This window comes from Anopheles maculipalpis, chromosome 2RL, assembly GCF_943734695.1.
Source record: "Anopheles maculipalpis chromosome 2RL, idAnoMacuDA_375_x, whole genome shotgun sequence".
Lineage (NCBI taxonomy): Eukaryota > Metazoa > Arthropoda > Insecta > Diptera > Culicidae > Anopheles > Anopheles maculipalpis.
This window is the reverse complement of record NC_064871.1, coordinates 95,415,267-95,437,140: the sequence shown is the minus strand read 5'-3', so window position 1 is coordinate 95,437,140 and position 21,874 is coordinate 95,415,267. Positions and strand designations below refer to the sequence as shown.

The 21,874-nt window shown below is 44.3% G+C and overlaps 1 protein-coding gene across 1 annotated transcript in view; it reads left to right on the top strand.

The window, feature by feature from the left end:
* The first annotated feature begins 958 nt into the window (after window positions 1-958).
* The window catches only part of LOC126568675 (protein O-mannosyl-transferase TMTC1-like), a 59,268-nt gene continuing 38,352 nt past the window's right edge, over window positions 959-21,874 (top strand). The window contains exons 1-2 of the mRNA XM_050225189.1: window positions 959-1,755; window positions 20,821-20,998. Coding sequence (XP_050081146.1) covers window positions 959-1,755; window positions 20,821-20,998 — 975 coding nt within the window. The remainder of the gene's footprint in view (window positions 1,756-20,820; window positions 20,999-21,874) is intronic.

Genomic DNA, 21,874 nt, shown 5'->3' with positions numbered 1-21,874 from the left:
CGAAACATGAAAACGAGAAAAAACAACACCAAAAGCGGAAAGATTTGTTTTCCCAACCCCAAACCTCCCGAAGAAACCGTAACGATCCTTCCGTCAATGTCCGGAACTAAAAGTAAAAAAAAAAAACACTCCCACGGGACACACACACACACCCCGGACAACCGGGGGACGGCATTAATGATGAATGTGATACCCGGTGTACCGATCGAACCAAGCGGAAACGGCCATCCTTCCGGAAAGGATCGCACCGGAAGACGCACCGGACCGGAAACGGTAGAGCAAGGCAGCGAGAAATCAGCCAAAACCGGAAATGGCACCGTACGATAAGGCAGGCACCAGCGAGCTGCACTTTGGTAGCAGTTGGACAGCATTTCCGTCCATCGGATTCGGCTACGTAGTGTTTCTTGCTCCTATACTTCTTCTCTTCTATTCGACCAGATTCAGAAGAAAGATTGCATCTTGAGAGCACTCGATGAGAACGCACCGTGAAACTTCGGCACTGACCATCACGCTTTGAAGTAGACGCTGCGGACGATGGGGTTTTCCTTCTAACGATTTTTCTCCCGTTTTTATACTTGCAGGGCTCTGCTTTGAAGTGCATTTTGTGTGAAATTAGTGTCCAGTGGAGCGAAAGTTTAGTGCCAAGTAGCGAAGTTAGAAATTAATAGCGAAATTGTGTGAAATTCCGAATTTCTCGATAAAGCGTGCTGTATCGAGCAGTGTGCTGGGGTTTGCTTTCAGTTATTCCGAGTATTCTTAAGTGCTTCGGTGTGAGTGTGTGAGTGAGTGTCAGTTTGCCTGCATTTGTAGTGGCAAGGTTCGCGGCCTGAAGATGAGAAAAAATTGTCCAACGCGGTGCAAGAAATCGCTCGAGTGAACCACAAGGGTTATTCTTTGTGTATGTGTGTGCGTGTCGTTGTGAAAAGCAAGGAAATTCGTGTAGCATCCGGAAAAAAGCATGAAACGTCGCGTGACGATCGTGTACAATCCGGTGCAACCGGGCACTCGTCACCAACCCCATCATCATCATCATCATCATCATCATCATCACCATCCTTCGCCCCTGCACCAGCAGAATCCTTCTCCGACGGGGACATTCCACTCGACAGCATTAGCATCCTCATCTTCGCCGAACATGATCAGCTCCCTTTGCCTGTCCTGCATGGCGACCTCGTCCACTCCTTCGTCAACGTTCCGCTTCACCACCTCCACGACTGCTTCCTCCTCCTCCTCCTCCTCCTCCACCTCTTCATCATCATCATCCTCATCAGCGTCATCCTTTCCGTGCCAACGGTGCTGCTCGATATCATCCATTTTGAAATCGTCGCCGGCGTCATCACCGTCGCCGTTGAGTGCCTCAGAAAAAGCAGCACAGCTAGAAGATGCTCTTAATAATAATCATGCCCCGCAACATCAGCACCCCTCCCATCACCACCCGCCCCATCAGCATCACAAACCATCGACGGATGGGTGTTGTGCGACAAACGATTGCACCCAGCAGCCCACCCAGCGACCGAACGTACCGGAGCAGGGCTGGTGCATGTACCTGGCCGTCGGGCTAATTGCGGCCCTGTGCTATCTGAACGGCATCCAGGGGGACTTTGTGCACGACGACATACCGGCGATCACGCTCAACAAGGACGTGCTCGGGCACGGTCCGGTGGCGCAGGTGTTCCGCAACGACTTCTGGGGCACGCCGATGGCCGACCTAAGCAGCCATAAATCATACCGTCCGCTGACCACGCTGACGTTTCGGTAAGTTTGATTAATTATTTTCGCACGGTGCCCCTTCACCCGGGCACCTCGTTTTGGTGGCAGACAAACGCACACAAACCAAGTTCTTTGGGGCGAAGTTTTCAAAAAATGGAGGAAGCGAAAAAAAAGGTCACAAAAGACCTTGATATTTACTCATGTACACCGTCATGTGAGTGCGAAATGGGACGGTGCGAAAGGAAGAAGAAAAAATTGGGGTGGTTATGGGACGATAATGCTAAGCCAAACATCCCAACATTCCTATGGATAGTGGAAGAAAAGCTGCTCGCGTGTGAAGGAACCGGGAAAGGATGAAATAATTTTTCCTCCCCTTGGCACTGGCAGCGCTGTCTTGAGTGGTTTTAAAATAATTTCCACAAGCTACGAAGGTTGGCGTAGTTTTGCGTCCCAGACACAATTTTGGAGAAGGGTTTCGGGTAATTGTTTGACCTCTGGTCGGTGGTTTCATTTATCAAAAGTTTGGACGACACTGGGGGTTTGACTTTGGTTTTTTTTCCTTCTTGGAGTTGAGAGTTAGTAGCTTGTGGAGCGTAATTATTGAAAGGTTAAGAAATCATTCGCTTAAAGGAAAAAGGTTTTGTGAGGAGGGAAATTAAAGAAGTTCTTCTTGAAGCTGGGGAATAATTTATCGATGTAGATCATCCTGAGAAAGTAGATAGTAAATTTAAAGAAAATTCGAGATTTTCTCCAATATTAAGGACTAGTTATTTACGAGAACAGGAACACTCCTTGCATTGATTTTCATGCCTGATAGATTTTTCTATTGAAGTGTACAGTTTACATACTACTTTGTATTTGCGTTTGCATTCCTTGAATACATGCTATTAAAAGGGAATCTTTAATATAAGGTTTTTGTCAAATATTGTTGTGTATAGAATGGAGGTGATTTTGCGACATCAAGTTCCATGCAAGATCTCCGAAAGTGATCAATATTTTGGCGTCCAGCAATTTTGTAAAAGTAGTCCGAGTTCTTGGAGAGTTTCCCATATTGAGTGTATCAACATCTGTAGGACTTAGGGACGACAAGCCATAACTAGGAGCACCTAGGAATGATTCGGTGGTAGAGTCGAGAGCGGCTACGGTTACTTAAACGGCAGGACTGGTGAAGGTGCTAGCGAGGGCTAACACCAAACAGATGGCTGACGTGACCTAGTCGTTCGTTAAGGCAAGAAGAACAAGATAGCTCGATAGAACATAGAGCATAGGAGAAATTCTTCTGTTTTGGAAATGGTTTATAGCTTTTAGTCTTAAAAGTATAAGAAGAAGTACTTAGCTACATTTGAAAAAACTTAATGAAATTGAACGAATAAAGTGCTTGCTTGGTGTATTAAAGGTGATCATTTTAAACTACGGAATCGCTTTTACCAGACACGTGATTTGCTAGCACACGAATCGATCTTCTTTACGAGCTGTACACGGGTTGCGGAATGTGAATCCATCAAAATTGACACTTTAACAATAATATGTTAACAGAAAATGATTTTAAAAGCATATTATACCCCTGGTTACGGCCCCTCACCTTTTCAGGATTTTAGATGACGTACGGTTTCAAGAATTTCAACAGCTAGCAGTACTTAACCGGTGTGGTGGTATTTAAAACGTGAGGAATCAATTTAAGCATTGCTAGCACCTTCAGCACACACACACACAAGCTCTTATAGCACAAGAATCAATCTTCTTGTGGATTGTTCATCGGGTGTAAAATCAAAATGCAAGACGCTTGGTGATGTGAACAGGAAAAAGCTCTTCCATGTTCCGTCCCAACATTTGCACCGTTTCGCACTCTTGGTTTTGCTTGACTCTGCTGCGATGTTTTGTGTAGCTCACTTCCACTCACACAAACACAATCACACACACACACACACACCCAAACCACACGTCGTGCGAACGGGGTTGTCGAGTATGTGGCTTTGATTGCACTTGAACCAATCATAAAACATGCTTCTGGTCGTTGCAAATATCCTTGACAAATAAGTAAACATTTTTATGAGCCATTTGACCGCCCCAGACTCTTCAGCTGATGCTGCGTGACCCCCGGAGGGTGGTGGTGGACGAGTTCGGAGTTTCTTTCCGGTATGTGAGCCACCGACTCCTGTTTGAGATGGATATGATGAGGTTGCACAATTTCCTGCCAGCATTCATTCCAGTTTGGGGTGCCGTTTTCTCTGCCTTCTTTTTTTTTTTTGGTGTTGGTGGATAAGGCAACGCAGTCGACAACGTCACGATTCGATTTGATTTGATCTGATTGCGATCTTGGTAAGTGGTGTTTCCCGAGCTTCGGACAATCAGTGTTGTAGTGTGCGGGCAGGAAGTTGTGAACCGTATCACCCAAGACCCAACTGGGCCACTGCAAGGGTAAGCAATTTTTTCACACTTTGAGTACAATTTCAATCTCCCGGTGGCTGGTGCCGGGCATCATATCGAGCGAAAGTTATGCGATGTGGTCTGGTATGCCGTCATATGCACTTTTCCAGCATAGAACGCCTTCCGATTTTATTCAGGCAGCCGACGGAATGGGCATTGTTTGCGAGAAGATGCAGCACGTAGCTCCTGCCATACTGTGTTCCCGGGTCGGGAGAAGGTAGATCGTTTCACCTAGCGCTTAGTGTGCCGTTCACCGAACGGCAAACGCCTGCAGGGACACGTTCCATCCATCTACCCGGGTATGGAATTTCTTGCCGCATCATGGACGGGATGGTTCCTTTTCGAGTTTGTTTTTTTTTTCTTCTACTCTCGTTTTTCCTCGTACTTTGCTTTGGCTATCGTACCAAGGGAAGGTTTACGTGCAGCAGCACATAAGCATCAGGGAGGAAAATGAGAAATTCGAGCAATGGTAACGCAATATTTACCATAAATCTCACATCCTCAGTATGCACACATCATGCCAACGGGGAACACGTGTGCTAAGTCGGTAAGGCGCATCTATGGCAGGGTGGGTGAACTTCATATTTAGCCACACGAAATAGATACGGTCCGTTTTTAAGCAGTGGGTTTAATAATAGAGCATGATGAGGAGGAGTACGTTTTGTCTTACAAGTGATGAAAGGAACAAACATTAGTTTAATTCTAATAACAGCACAATCTTAACCATTAAATTATGTTTAAAAAACGATAAATTCTTAAAATTTTATGAAAGGAATGAAATTAAATCGTGAATAACATTTTATCTACGTAATTTTTAACTAGTTTAGAGAAGTCACATGAGCAAATCTATTTCCCACAATCTTCATGACGCGCTCATTTGCACGTATTTTTCCTCCCCATGGCCACGTACCATAACCGGGGCTACAAGTACCAGAGAAAAAGGATTAGTTTCGGAAGACTAATTGGATTATGAGTTTTACTCTTGTCAATAAAAGCTCCATTGCAGTTATCCCTTTCCATCCAGGACAGGTAAAGTAGTTGCCCGTCCCATCTGGTAGGCGAAAAACAATAAGACCTCAACCCGTGTAAGAGCCGCTAAAGAACAAGACAGATCATTAATAGAAACATCCCTGCCAACTTGGCCATTTTGGGATCTTGTTCACACGAACCATCAGATGGCTTTCACTCTTACCTAACCCAAAACCGACCGGAACTCCCATATCAGCGTACCGTTTATTTACGGTTTAAACATTCCGCTCGATTTCTTTACGATAATTATTTCGAACTCCTTTATTTGAGCCGGTAGCCGGCCAAATAATGCCTAGACGAAAGCACAGCACCGGTGGCGCAAAATGGTGCAACCACTCAGTGTCGGACACCCTTTTCAGCGTGACAGGCACAGGGTTGCTGCGGAGTGGTTTAATTATCAAATCCAAACATGTGGCCCACCGAAATAATGAAACTTTCCGTGGCCCAAAATGCCACGTCCTCGGCCTCGTGTGGAGTGTTTGGGAAAAAGCGCAACCGGCGCGAACTGGAAATGGACCGACGCAAGGCGTCGTATGTGTCATTTTAGCCGTTTCATTAGGTTTTGATAACCCAACCAGAAAGGGTTCGGGTTGGCCAGTCTGTCAGTTTGGGAAGCGTGAGTCAATGACGAAGGGACGAAAGGAGGAGAGAGCAGAATCAACAACAACAACAACAATAACAGCAACCTTCGTCGGCTTTTCCACACGAGAAGGCCACCGATAGGCGTGTACGCAACAGCGCGTACTGCACGTATTCCGCTCGTGTGCGCCGTCAGGGGTCAAACATTTTCGCATAATTTATAAATATGCATGAAAGCTTTCACGAGGTGGGGAGAGTACTTTTTGGGTGGGCGAGCCATCGTTTGCCTGTACGTTTTCTGGGGCCGGGTCGAGCAAGTGCAAACGCACGGCAAACGGACGGATTGAACAGACAGAACCTTCCCAACAGTGTTTCAGAGTGGAGCGAAAGTTTGAACGATGATATAGACGCTAGGTTAGACTGGTCGGACAAGGTCTCTGTTCGCTGGATGAACGAGCAAATGTGTGAATTTGCACACACAGAAACACAAAGCCGGACAAACGCACTCGCAAACACTTAATATGCTAAAGTTACCAGTGTGTGTGGGAATCGTCGGGCACGAGCAGGCCTCATTTATTCCGGAACGGTCGAAAAGTGAATATCGTGGTCAAAAATTATTATAATGAATGACTGGCAGAAATGGCAATGGTTACCGCTTGCGTTGGGATGGGATGGGATTCAGCAGCATAAATCAATACGCAAGTGCATTTGTATTAATGCAAATGAGAAAACTATGTTGCACTACTTCACACGTGGAGGCGTCGTGTGTTTGCTGAAGAAGTGGGAATCATCGGGATGTTCTCTGTGAGAAGTGTTACAGCATTTTTAACACTTTTTATGTATGAAGCCCTTGTACGTACAATATAGTTGTTCTCTAGTCCATCGTTTTCTTCAGATTTAATTTTTGTAATTCTATTTTAGTTCAATTATTCGTCTACCCAATCCAGTGGACGCTTAAACAGCTTCTTATAAGAACTTTATTTACTTAGTTCCAGTATGATTGCTCTTTGCCGTAAGGTCAACGTACAAGTACTTTTTGTTAGAATTTTTCACTGAGGCAACTAGTAAACTTAAATTAAACCATTCGTCAAAATCGTCAATAAAAGTTAGATAAAAATCATACATTTTTAAACCCTTTTAGTCTTTACTTTCTCACATTTGAATCATACCAAAGTAAGTGCCCATCTGCGCCTAAAAAATACCCCATGTTCGTTCAGCAGACCTGATAGCATCTCTTAATTACACCCATCAAACCGGTGACTGTGGAAAGTGTCCATAAAAAAGTCAGGGCCCCACAGTTTTGATCTCTCCTTAACCCATCTGCTGGTCACCTTCTTGCTGTCTTCTTTGGCGATAGCGTTCCAGGGATTGGGAGGTTGTTGGTGGTGCTTTTTTACGACCTTTTGTGTGATCCTTTTTTATGAACCCCTGCAGCAGCATCATCTGCAGCTCCAGCGTCCTACTTACAGTTGAGTAAGAGCCATGTTTGTTTTTCTTTTTTCGTCTTCTTTGGGCGGTATTCCCATTCCAAACCGATTCCATTCCCATTACGGGAACGATGGAAAGGGTTTTGCTGGTGAATAGCTGTGCTCAGCCCTTCCGGAGGGCAAATGCATCAAACACACAAGGGGTAAGTGTAGGCAGTCGGCAGTCTGCAAACAAGGGTAAGAGCCACCGAAAAGTGTCCATATTTATGTCAGCGTTCGCTTATTGATAGCTCTCCGTTTAAGAACCTTCTTCGAGATGTTATCGGCCGAGGACATGCACACACACACACTTGCAAACAGATTGCCATACTCCCTCACCGAGGTCACTTTGCGAACGGAGATGGCTTCTTGATGCAATTTCATTTTTAAAGGACCTCTACGCGTTAGCCGACGTGCCCCAATGATCGATCGAAAATCGATCTACTCGGTTTTCCTCGGCTGGAACACGAGCCGAACCCGGAAATGGGTTTGCTGGGTTTGTTGAGTGAGTGGTTCTGGCCCGTACCTCGGGACGAAGTGTCTTTTCGGCATCCGGTATGAACATCCGGGCTGGCTGTCCGGAGGGGTTGATGTATCGGTTTGCTAGATCGACTGCTTGGCCATTCTTCCTCAAACTTCACGCTCTGTGTGTGTGTGTGTGTGTGTGTGTGTGATCCTTGCACATCACCCGGCCCTATTCAATGTGTGATGATTTATTGAAGGCATTTGAAATTCTAATGTAAATTGAAAATCTGTCCCTCCCTATCCACGGACCAGCTCCAGTGTCATCCGGCGCTGTTTGGCAGTGCCAAAGCCTGATTGGAATGCTTGTGTGTGTGAGTGTCTTCCTTTTTCCGGGGCCACATGATGACAGAGAAACGATTGAGCGAAAGCCTGATGATATTGCAATCAAGCATATCTCCCTTAGGGTGGTACTGGTTGTTGGTTGCTTGTCAAAATGGGCTTGCCTCGTACTGCACTTTGTCGCTACCGGCCTCTTGTTCCTGGAGAATTATTCTTCAATATCTTTGTTCTAGTGTGTCACCGTAACTGTTCCCATTTGGAGATCCATTTTTATCTCCATCTCATACGTGTATGTGGGGGAGTTTGTTCATTTGGCAAGCTTCTATCTGGTGCCTGAAGTTCCTACAATTCCTACATGTGAGCGAAAAATGGTGCAGCTCGGTGCAGCAATGCAGAATGCAATTTTCCATGAGCTTAATAATGCTCTCAAGATGATACTATTACGAGCAGCTTAATGCTGTTACCATTCGATCCAACGACGATCTTCCGACAGCATTTGGAGAAGGCAAAGTTTTCTGCCCACCCCGGTTCGACTTAAACCAAACTCTGGAGAGCTCTGGTGACATAGGGAAAGAGATGCCTGGACACGTTGGGTGTTATAGGAGCAGCGAGCTCAAAAACAAAAACGAAACACAAGAAAGAACCTCGACATTACCAAAACCACCATAACCTAAAAGAACATCGGGTCTGGGTGCATCGGATATCGAATATTGAACCTGGTCTCGTTTGGGGACTTGTGATACAAAGAGGAGAGCAAGACTGAGAGCACGAGCGCATCATCGTCTAAGTTCAAACACGGGGATGAGGGTTTTTCGATTCTTTGTCACACACACACAAGAATCGAAAATCAACCGATGAAAACTTGCCCGGAAGTTGCCCATTCCGGAGGGAAATGGAGAATGAATACGATTCGATTACTTGATGATTCCGGTTTTTTTTTTGTTGCGTTCCTTTGCAATTTTCCAAACTTCTCTAGCTCTCAATAACAAGGCAAGAGTCGCAACCAGTTCCGGGCTCTGGGGTTGAGTACCGCGATTCTATTGCGATGATAGCTGAGGAGCAGTACCGTGCCGAAAAGAAAGTTTATACTCTCGTTGTTGTGTGCATAGATAAGTCTTTCCAGCTTTTTTTTTTTTTGGGACCCACACCCGGCATTGATTATTGTAGTTTCACAAAACCCGGTCAAAACTTCATAAAAACCTGTATTACTGAAAAATCGAAAACACAGAAGACTAAGCGCCATTGGTTCGTTCGGTAGTGCATAAAACGAAAACAAAAAAGCATTTTCCCGTCTCGTTGATGCTCGTTTGCATACGAAAACAATACTACCAGGAAATGGTTTGGACATTTATTGGGGTGGACGGGCGGGTATGTGATCTGGCGACTCGGTGGTTGTTACTGGTTGAGCTTGTGTGTTTTTTTCGTGCAAAAGTAAAGAATAAGCAGATTCTTATCAATGACTTTTGCAGATCGAAGAAGTTTTGGATGCTGTTTTGTTTTGTTTTTATGTGATTTTATTCCTGTGGAAGGAAAAACAATAGAGGAAAATTTACAATCATTCCCTAATGATGCAGTCGAGTGTTGTTAAACTGTTGTAGAATAAACTAGGTCAAGAAAGATTAATGAGGGTCTAGGCTTGCAGCTCTCTGTTATCACAACCAATGTTGTTTTATAATAGGTTATTGAAGGTGTCTAAACTTATATATTTGTTTTACGTGAAGCCGCTTTGATTTCTGTGTGATCGTTTTATGCTTCATTATAAATAATTTTTCAGTTAGTAGAGAATATCAACATTTGATAGGCCGAGTCCGCCTCATACATATAGAAAATAAAAACTACATATCCTATTTACTTACTTTACTGTTTTCATGTAACTGTTATCTAACATACTGAAGAACTGACAATTAAATTGAAACCATACTCAGTTCTTTTTGTAAACTACATTTTAAAACTATTCAAAAAACTTTGCTTCAATTTTTTTTCAATTGGCTTAATATCTCTCAACAATTATTGTTTCTATGAACACTTGTAAGAAAGTAAACATCGAACTCTTGGGAGTGTATTTCCATTTTAGTTTCTCACTCTACGAAAACTTCCCTTTAAATAAATAAAACTTCAAACTGCGCGACTGCACTTGAAGCAAAGCGTTCACGGCGTGGTGACTGGAATGGATGGCAAAACGCGTGGTGCAGCTGAAAATATTTCCACAAAACTTCACGGCAAATGTGTCCTAGCTTCGCCATAAAAATCCGATCGTAAAACAGTAGCGAAAAAACTTTTGCAATAACTTTGTGTAAGGTAGTAAACAAACAATAATAAGCGCACTTCCGGCTTGATGAATCTTTCCCTTCCAACGCTTGAACTAGTCGAACGAGCAGCGAGCTTCGCTTTCCTCGCCGGCTGTTTTTTTTTCTGCTTTTTCCCAGTTTTGACGCTAGTTTTGTGTTGATTTGTTTTCTCTTTATTTTTGTTGTTGCCATAGTTTGGATTTTTTTTGTTGCTGTGTCTGTCGTAATTCGCCATCTCACCAAGCACATTTGGGAAGTGAATCGGAAGACTGTGCTGTGCTGGGATGAAGCAGTTTCGGGGGGAGGAGGGTTGTGGATTGTTTTAGGTTCCATCATCGTTCGTCAGATGAGTTCCGTCCGGGAACCAATCGTTTCAGCGCAAAACCACTTCGACGTAAACATTGTCAACAAAAATCAACAAGGCAACAAGGATTGCAGTAACGGATGGGGCTGGATGGCACTAGTTTGGCAACCATTTTCCACTGCAGATATGGTTGAACTTTGAAGTTACAGTAAGTTTATTTTATTTAATCCCGCTTTCTACGATCCCGTTTTTCTTCCCCCGGCCACTAACCGGTTTCGACGAACACGGACGGTATCCTGCGCATCTGTGTCGGAGCAATTCATTAGATCGGTTTGATAGATTCTGACTGTAGTTCCACCAGTGTTCCGTCCTGAGTCACCATTTCCCATGGGAGGAAGGTTGTGCCGTTTTTCCGGTTCAAGTTTCGATCGGTGCAGAGTTGAAATTTATTTTCCATTACATTTCATCACGACAGTGCCGGGGCTTGATTCGCTATCACTACAATTTGTTGTTTGAGCTTAGCTCCTTTGACCCCTTCCGTATGCTTGAACGTTGCTCACCCCGTTGGTTGGGATGCTTTTTTTTTGTTTTGCCTCCCCATGCTGCCTTTCGTTTCTTTTGTTTGGTGTGTACATCTTTTGTTACTGCCAACGAGCATGATTTAGTGGGAGAACATACAGCAAAACTTCGTTTCGTCGACATTCTGTGTTTTGTGCCCGCGTTGCTTTCTATTCAGTGCAGTGAGTACCTTCCTCGTTTAGCGTTCCAACCAACCCCATGAACCCCTTGAACCTCGGCCCAACCGTCGACGAACTAAACCTCAAACGAACCATCCTCTTCTTGGGTTTGTTCTGTGTGCGTTCCCGCCGTCTTGGAGGTTTCAACTGCGTGTTTACTCTGAATTTAGTTCGTTGCGATTATTTATTCTGTCATCCCGTTGTTTGCCATTTTATTCCCCATGCCAGTACACGGACATTCCTACAGCCGAACACCGGATCACCGGAGCACCGGAGTTTGTTTGTTGACGAAGCGCTCTAGCGCTGTTGGTTTGCGCGGTCTCATTGCGTTCTGTCACGAGGCGAATGGGTTTGGTACGTCACAGCTCACAGCAAGCAACACACACACACACACACACACACAGACACGCAGAGAAACAAAAGCGTACCGAAAATCGTCCGTCCCGACCAACTGAGGGGCCACTTGTCGATTGCATGATGAAAAGCGTAGCGGCCCGCTATCCATCCGGTTTGTTTACCGTTCTCACCAGCTAGCAATAAACAAAAATGATCTACCAGTGGCGGGCTTTTTGGGATAGCACACGCTTTGTTTGGATTGTAAAATATCGTGGCTCGTAGCGTATGAGCATGAGCGTCCTATTCGGTACGCAACGGAACCACCATTGTCTTGCCGAGTGAGTGAAAATGGTTTGCAGTTTCATTCCATTTCGCAATGATCGTGGTGGCGTAATGGCTCTGGCCAAAAGCACACCGAAAAGACAGAAGCAAGTAAGCAAGAAAACGAAAAACGCGTACGCCACACGGCGTCCCTTTATTTTACTCTCACTGGACGGTAACCACCATGCGTCTCTATCAGACCTTCAGCGGGAAGGAAGATTTTACCGAGGCGAATAATTTATTTATCGCATTACGGTTGGCAGTAAAATTAGTCGTTGCATGTCGTAGCGCAGTTTTGCCGTCCCACATCGCAGGCAGAGTTGGAGCGGGCTACACGGAAACCGATTTCGGAAACCGTGTGGAATCGATGGAGACGCCTGGTAGCCGGTACCGGTGCCCTTCCATTGAATCGCGAATGAATGATGGTTTTGAAGCAAGACATTTGACAGGGACTTTTGTCAAACGGTCTTTGATTTGGGTGCTACCACGATAGTGGTGTGCGGGAAACGCTGCTAGCAGTAAGCGTCCAAACAGATGGCAAATATTACCCAATTTTCTTACGCAATCATACGTACAGACGGGCAGCGATGAAGGTAGGCACGAAAATGAAAATTATTTCCCATCCAGCCAAAACGCAAGCAAATAAAAACCCAGGAATCAAAAACCTGCATGTTCTTAGAACTCTCACCACCCTCTCCCCTCCAAAAAAACGTGACAAACCTGTATCAATGTGCTGACGGTAGTGGGGCTCGCCTGTCGTCGTTGCCTGTCGCTGATTTATTAGCCGAAGGCTGGGAATTAATTTGTCATAAAACAAATTAGACGCTGTACAAATTTATTGACAGGAAACAGCAGTCCAGGCTTCCCACGGTCCACCAGTACGGGGCACTCTATTGATTTCATGTTTTTCATTGTTATTTCCTTTGCTGGGATCGTGGGGATCGAATGCGGGAAAGGCATAGGAAGAAAGAAACCGTGGGGATTATTAATTGTTGCAGTTACGGGTTGTTTTATCAATTTTTCGTTTTCCCCAAACGGTGGGTTGTCGAGCTTGATTGGTTCGCTTTGCACGAAGCTTCATACGAGCTGCTTTGCCTGTATGAGCGTAGGTCGAAGGGAGACCTTCCATCCAGATTGTAGTGATGTTTTTTATTCTCTGATAGAATATGGAAAAGATTTTTCAACCATGAAGTAAGGATTAGTTTCTTGCAATCATGGCAGGCGCAACGGTCACTTCGAAATAAAGAACAATTTTCGTCCCCACCTCAAAGAAAGAACAAACACTACGAAACCACACTTTTCAAATATATTTCAGTTGGTTGGAATGATTAAAAACAGAAGGTATTACACTTCAACGTTCATAGTGTAAACATTTTGCTATACCACAAAAAAGCTTGCAGCTGAACATCCACCTTTTTTCCCCAACACAGGCAAACGAATTCAGCAACACCGAAAATGCCACCACTCAGCCGGAAAATTCAGTATGCATACGAGAGGAAAATTGTTGCAAAAAGTTAATGCTCGAATGGGCTGCCGTTGACTGCAGCCCTCATCTAGTGCACGAGTTGCAATTTTAACCACAAACACATATATTTACACACTCACACACTCAGAAAATGCACCAAATTTCATCAGAATTTTTAAACGATGTAACACATTGCACGAGAATCTATTCTGTTGACTTGAAGAATAAAAAAACGTCCCTGAAAAACTAAAGCTTCAAAAACAAAGTAAGAATAGCACAACAAAAAGGAAGCTGGAATTTAAAAACTGATTAAAAAATGCTCAACTCCATGCAGAGAGACACATTGAAACCAGATGGCACACAGTGGGAACGTCAAATGGATAGTATACGGGCTTCAACGCCGATCGTATTCACCCGCATGTGCTCGTTTATATTTGCCATTAAAAAAGTCTTCCATGTGTATGATTTTTTTTTATTTGCCTTGAACGAATTTATCGTCGCTTCTTTGCCTAGGCGCGGTCGTCACAGACAAAATGAAAACAAACCAAAAAAGACATCCTATATCCACCACCCGGAAGTGGGTAGTAGGGCAAAACAGGGCACACAGCAAAATCATACAATGTGTCAGCACCGTCGGCGTCGTCCGTTCCAACCGTCCGCGACCCTGTCAGCTGCGTTGGCAGGCTTTTATTATTTATTATTCCGGTTTCAGCATTATCGAATAATAATGATGTTAATGTTCAAAAACATAAATTTTCGTTTATTTTCCGCCCAGTTTATCAATAACCCATTTTTCGGGCGTGTGCGGCGTTCAGCCCACCAAACAAAAAACCCCATACCGCCGCATAGACTGCCACCCTGTTAAAGTGTCCACAATTATGGGAGAGCTGTGGCAGTATGTGTTTTTTATTCGTGCTTTCTTTCCACCCTGTTTCTTCCCCTTGACCGGTCTTCTCCATCACTCGGTCTGAACGCTTAATGGGTGACGTGCGCGTGGCGTTGAGTTGTGGGAAATATTTGGTTGGAAAACTACGCTCTCATGCGCTTTCATCCGCTTCGAAAAGCAGCGGCAGGCTCCAAAAATGACCAACTGAGTCCAAAAGGGGAAGAGGGCGAAAAGGAGAGGTGAGATAGGATGGAAGGATGTTTAATCGTAGCATTTCCAAAATGGCGCACACAAAAACTCCATCACCCTCATTTTGTTTTTTTTGTTTTTGTTGAACGGTCGTTCGTGTTGATGGAAAAACCATTCCTGACCTGCTTCCCTGGTTTGCCATAGGTTTGCGCTGGCGGGATTGAGCGAGGAAAGGGTTTTAATGAAAGACCACGAGCGTATAAATCAGCGGTCACCATAAACGCCATAAAGCTGTCAGTGCAAGTGGCCGCATTTAGAGGGCGAAAACTCGCGCTCCGCTGGTGCGAAAATGGTCGGCGCGGCGCGTGAACGAAAGTAAATGAACGATCAGGTCATGATGGTGCATCCCGGAGCCCGTCAGTCGCAGCCCCAAATGGTTGCCGGGTTACCAGGGTGCTTCTTAACTTTTACTACCCAACCCGATCCGAGTTTTCGCAAGCTTTTCCAAACTACTCGGTGACGGTGCACATTTCGCTCGATGACGTTGTTGTCACGTTATCGTGTGCGGTTTTTCACCCACCACCAGCCCCGATGTGGTGGCTGGGAAAACTTTCTCAATGGCGCTAGAGTAAAACGGGAGACCAAACCTTCGAATGCGCCGTTGATCGTTAATAGATTCATTAACGATAACATCGTCGATCGAAATGGTTACCCGTCCCATGTTTCCCGTTTGACTTTCTACCCCAACGCTAAGGAACCCCTGCCGGTTCCGGAACGCATTACGGGGGTCGTGGTGGTACGAAGAAAGGACGGTACAGCTTGGTTGTTTTGTGGGTAAGGATGAAAAACAAATTCAGATTCGGGTGCAGGAGTCGGTGTTAATTACAGCCAAAAGTAAAAATCATTATCATTAGCGCAAGTTGGCTGTGGGCTGGGTTGTGGCGCTGGGAAAAGCGCAGCAGTATACGGCACTACCTTACCAGTCCAGCCCTTGGAAGGAGGGTGGAAAGTGACTGTTGGGAGCGGCAAGCGCAAAGAAATGACCTTAATTATAGTTGCTACTCAAATCAGCGCCAGGCAAACAGTGGTCTGCTATGGTCGACGGGCATGGTCCCGTGCTGGGAAATGTGTTTATCGGTGACACACCGGATGGTTTTCGTGGAAAATTAGATGCACGCTGTAAACGTGGGCCGGGACGGTTTCTGGGAAGTTGCGGATGTTTCGAGGTTAAAGCACACACACACCGACACACTTCCCTAATGGACGTTCGAGCACCAAATGGTGAGAAGAAAAAAGCATCTAATGAGGCCCGGGATACACGATGAATAGAAGCGAACATTTTCTCACTCATCCCAAGGGCAACTGTACTGAGTCCACGGTGTAGATAAGTGATTGTAGCGAAAAAAAAGCCAGACAACATGTAAAAACACACCAACTAGGTGACCAAAGACCAAACGTCTCATTAGGAGGGAGCATCCGGCAACATCAAAGCAGTTTGCATTGCTTGGGTGGAAATAGTCCCGATGGCCCACGACGGATGATAAGCATCGGTACGCTAGCGGTTGCGTTTGCTAGTGACATCCATTTAATTTTACACTCTATTGAGACATTTCAATCAAAATGTTATGAGTACGAGCCGGAGTTGGTTGGGGAGTGAGACGCTCGTCTGCCGGTTGTAAAATGAAGTCATAATAATTGGCAGTTGCGAATAAGCTGTTTTGATCAATTGCTTTGATAGAGCGAGTGAATAGGCTGGTACTTTAAATTTCAAATTTGCTTTGTTGGGTGGAAGTAATAATTTGTTTTATATTTATTTAGAAACCGACCATTTTGAAAGGCTGTATAAATTGCTGAAAAATTATTTTTTTACAATACAATCACATAAACATAAAATTTCAAAAAAGTTGACTGTATTGAATTTAATTTATTTTGTATTTAATTGTACAGTGAGCTTTAAAAATTTCAAGTTGAGTATTCATTTTCAATTTAAATCGGATTGACAACCTATTTTAAAAGGAAATCAATCATTCTACAGTTAATTTAGGAAATTATTGTATGCCTCCAGCTTCAAGGTACATATTTCTTTATTATTACGAAAAATATACCTAATATACTGATGTTTGAGACAACACAGCGGTGAGTCGGCTTACTTAAATATAAATACACAATAAATAGTAAACACTATTAACAGTCGATTTGAAAAGACATAAACCATAATCAAGCATGCATTTCTGGGCGCCTCCACCTCAAAGTTAAAAACTTTAAAATAATTGGTCTTTTATTATTTTTTATTTATGTGTTTGTACTTACCCCAGATAAAATTGGTTCATTTTTTCAATAAAAAGAAACGTTTCTTCAAAAAACTTCATTAAACAACTTGCATAGTATCGTCCATTCAAAAATACGCTTCATGTTTGCTAAAATAACTTGAAAATAGCTTCTTTGCATTTAACACAATTCGAATGATTGTATAATTTAACCAATTGAAAGTAGAAAATTGACCACCTCTTGCCCGAAAGCAAATTCACTTCTATGTTCACCGGCAAATCCAGTTCAAGCAAACTTACCCCTTGCATGCATAATAATTAATTCATCAATTTCCAAACACTTTACCCGTTTATTCACGATGTTGCATTTCCCTATTCATCTCATGCACGGTCCAGCCACCGCAGCTTATCGTTCCATCCACTGAATGAAATATAATCAACCAGTAATTTAGCGAAGAGTAAGCATAATGGGGTTGTGGTTTCCTCAACAACAGCTACTTGCCGGTGCTGCTACTGGTCGCAGGATGCATTCTGGATCGGTATAATCCACTCAGACACCCGCCGGCCAGACGCACAAGACGTAACGGGCGCTCGTACACGTACACGTACTACAACATCATGTTACGCTGAAAGCATTTCGAAAATTCGGTCATACTATTGTGTGAGAGCACACTCGAGGGGTTCTGATTGACTTTGATTTCGGTCCGTCCGCACTTCACCATCAACCCCGTGCATGCTGTTTGAAGGGAACGGATTGCCAAATGGAATTATTAAGAGCAAGTTTCGCCCAAAACCCTACCATTGACTTTCTTCATCACATTTGTATGTGTGTGTGTGTCAGTTACAGCATGGAATTTAATTAATATTGAAGCTTATGAGTAAGCGGCCTTGCACGGGCACAAACGGGCGAACCAAAGTCAAAGTCGAAACAACTTTTCGGAATGGAGAATGCGCACACACCGTCGTACGCCGTGCCGGGTGGAAACTTTGACTTTCCAAACAACCCATCCAGTGAGATGGTAATTGATAGGAAAGAGAAGAGGAAGCGTTTGTTCAAACGTTGGGGGTGTGTGCGTGTGCACACACCCCATGTATGTCATGCTGTACTTACTGCTTGATGGGAAACGGATGCAGTGAAATTTAAAAATGTTGTAACATGTATGAGTTATTCAGTATGTTGAAATAAAAGTTTGTTATTTTTTTTGGAAATTTCCCTAGTGTGCGAAATGGGTTTTAATATAAATTCTTTCCCTTATTAAAAACTAAATAAACATTTTTTACCTTACATCAGCAAATTGATTGACGTTTGGCGAACAAATATGCATCAACAATTTTGTTTAAGGTTACAAATATGCCTAAAAAAGACAGAAAAAACGAACCAACGTTTCGCAGCGTTCTATTTGCGTCATATAAAAATAAACTTCGTTTGTGCATAGCTTAGATGCTTCAAAATTTAAAACGAGTCACAGAACTTTCCAATACTACGTCATTCAAAACTCCCAAATAGGTTTTGATTGGAACATCTCAACAAATTTCCCCCCAGAAAAAAAAAAAACCATTCTACTAAAGGCTCATTTTTGGTTAGCACCGTAATCAAAAGCTACAATTTATGGTTCATTATTGCAAATGGATTCAATCACGGTCATGGTAACCATCCATCCACACTCAATTCTTGGACAGCCATATTTTACACCGTACCGTAGCTATTCCGTTCCTATTCGCTTCACAATTAGGAGCGTTCTAGCGTTGTGTATCGAGGTCGTATCCATCTCACCGGAGAGGAATGCCGGCTTGATACGGCGCCAGGACACATACACACACAGACGCGCGCACAACCGCACTTACGGCCAACAAATCTTGATGTACGAGACTGGCTACTCTCGGCCGGGCTGGACCGGTTGGCACACGAATGCCATCAATCAGAGCTCGGGCTCGGAGAATGCAGTGATTTAGATTGTCATCCACCTTGGTTTGGATGAACAGAGGAAAGGGTGACAAGGATGGTGCCAAGTGCTGCCTCCCAAGAGGAGCGGAAGTAGGAAGTGTGTCCACCATCCCGTCCGGAAGGAAATTCATAACGTGTAAACATAAATCTAGATAGCAATTAAGTTGGCAATAAAATCAAAACGATAACGGGCAACGAAGCGTCGTCCACGCATTAGTGTAAGTGTATGTGGGTAGGTGGATGTGTGTATGCGTGACGTGGTGGTTTAGAGTTAGTTGAATCGATCTGTGTGCGTATCGGGTGAATAAATAAAGACTTTTCAGCTTCACTGGCTTCGGCGTTGCTTTCCTGCGCCCAAAGGGAAATAGTGTAAAGAATAGTGCTAAAAGGGGAAGGAACAAGAGGATCGGTAAGGCAGGGAGTCTGGAAGTAACGGAAATGGACGAACACACTCTAGCCAATGCTGTGTGCTAAATACCAACGAGACCGAGGACCGATTATGTGCAGTGAAGCCGTGAAGCCCGGAAAACCGTGAACCCCTTCATGTGCCATAAATTGTGCCGTTTTGCCCGGAATCGGTAAGCCATTTGCGGTCATGTAGACTAAATCGGTTAATGTTTCAGCTTTACGGCAGCCAACCAAACCCGACCCAACAATGGTCGATTGTTTTGGATCGAGACGAAGGAGGAGGTGTTTGGTGAGGGCCCGATACCGATCGAGCACGGTGATGGCGATAAGGTAGAAACCATTTAGTGGCAGCATTTCCTTCGCCAGTAACTTTTCCACTAATAGGCAACGGAAACGAGGAATATTGGGCGAGTGTGTGCGATGCTGGGAAGGCGGTTTGGTGAGAACAACATCCGGCTTTCCTCATTTCGATTTATGTGTCGGGGGTAACTGTACGTGTGTTTGCACGTTGAGACCGCTTATTCCAAGAAAGCAGACGGTTGCAGTTGCAATTGTTGTTATTGCTTCGACGCGGTCCTCACCAGGTGGCACTAGAAGCAATCGAGCCAATTTAACATTTTCGTGCGCGTACGTAACCGTTCGCGGCCAACCAAGCTTTGTTTGACTGGCTTGCGAAGGAATGCGCTGCCGGACTGGTATTTGACTTGTGTCATAATTCTCGAAAACGGGAAAACCGGCTGGTTTGGTTTATTTATCGAATGCAGACGCGTGTGGAAACCTAGCCGTCGGGTACCTAGTAGGAATGTTGCGTTGGTTCGGATTGATTAAAGTGGCTACCACGACTACCGCGAAGAGGAATACTGTGGCTGGGTTTTCGGTGGGCTGTTTGGAGGCTATTAATTACCCTTGATTGATTTCCTTTATGACCTACGTTTATGTATATTGTGGCTGAGGAGTCAGATAAATAATACCTTACTGGTGGCGGTTCCGTACATAAATTAAACAGAATTGAACGTTTATTATAAAGAAAACACAGTTTACCAAAAAAAGCATGCTAACAACAGTTGTGTCCCTTGTATGCTGTGTGAAAATTATTGTATTGCATACATTCAGGTTCATTATCTCCGTCGGGCAATTTAACAGTGCCTACGTGAGAAGGTGTAAAGCGGGTTGCATATATTGAGGCGATTTTACAATGATTTTCAATCGCATCAGGCAAGAGTCGTTTATTTCGCATTCGGTAGCCTTAGTTCATTTAGTATTCGAAGTTCAGTAAATTACGAGCAACGAACTGTGATTACTGGAGAATTCGCGGCTTACCAGTATTGGCTTTTCATGTGTTATTTTCCCGTCTTTTTATTAGGGTTTCGAATTAAACGATGAATAAAACTCTGCCGCATAATTTAACTGCTTCATTTTCCATCTGCTCTTTAACATACCATTCTTTTTATGAACCAAATTCAGTAAAGGAAAGAAAATATTGTTGTTAAACTTTTTTTCCAGAAAAAAAAGAACAACCTCTTCACACAAACTATCTATTTGTAAGACAACAGAATCACTTCCTCCTCACCAATTTCTCATCGTTTAATGTTTACCCTCAGCGCTTGCTAATATTGTTTCTCTGTGTTTTCTTCTTTCTCGCCCATTTCTTTCGCATAGCCTCAACTATCTGACCTTCGGCCTGCGCTCGGTATGGTTTCATGCGACAAACGTGGCGTTGCATGCCGTCGCCACGATGCTCTTCACCCGCGTCTGCCTCACGATAGCGGGACTGCGGCGAAACTTTGCCATACTGGCGGGCGTCCTCTTTGCCGTCCATCCCATCCACACCGAGGCGGTAAGTATGTTCGGCAAACTCATTGGCACCCATTTGCCTTTGTTTTTTCCCACTCACTTTCGCTCTTTCTCTGTCACCCATTGGGGAGTAAAATTCTCTTACCGTTCGTTCACGTGCCTGTTTTACTGTTGGCCAACCGCAAAGTGTACAATCCGACCCGGAAGTGCAAAAACCGAACCGAAAACTTCCGGAGCGACTGATATTCGTTGTTCGCTAACCGCACACCTCCCATGGTCATCAAAAACGACCCCTGCACTGATCTCAGGATCCATCCAGTGGTTCAGCGGTGGGCTAGAGTTGTGTCGGAAGTCGGTACGGATGCGATTTGTGCCCCGATGAGGTTCATTTTGCTGCCCACAGTCCGCAAGGCAAATAGTGGGCCGTGACACCGGTGGCACCTGAAACGATCCGCAATGGGAAATTGAATCAACAGAAGTGAATGCAAATTGGAAATCCTCGGCCAAATAAGAGGACGTAGGACGATGAAAATGTGAGCAAGAAAGCCGAAAGCGAGCGTTGAGAGGAAACGAGAACAAGAAAGTACGACTGAAATAACATCCCAACTGATTCATGTTGTATGTGTCGTTTGTCCGAGCGTCGATGGGTGGAAATAAGCCGCAAGGATTATATATATGAAATAATAAAAAAGAAGCATAATAGAGCAAGTCCGTCGGCTGTTTTGTCCCAAAGCTCACGATGAGTTGGTGTCCTGCTGGTTGGCCTGAAGAAGCTTGGTGGAAATAAAGCTACACGCTACGGCACGGCGGACGTGGAAAGCGAAAATATTTTACACCAAAGCGAAAGCGTCGCGCAAAACGCGAATGAAATATTTCACCCGAACCCACCGAACGTCTTTGGCCTCAGGCCGGAAAAATA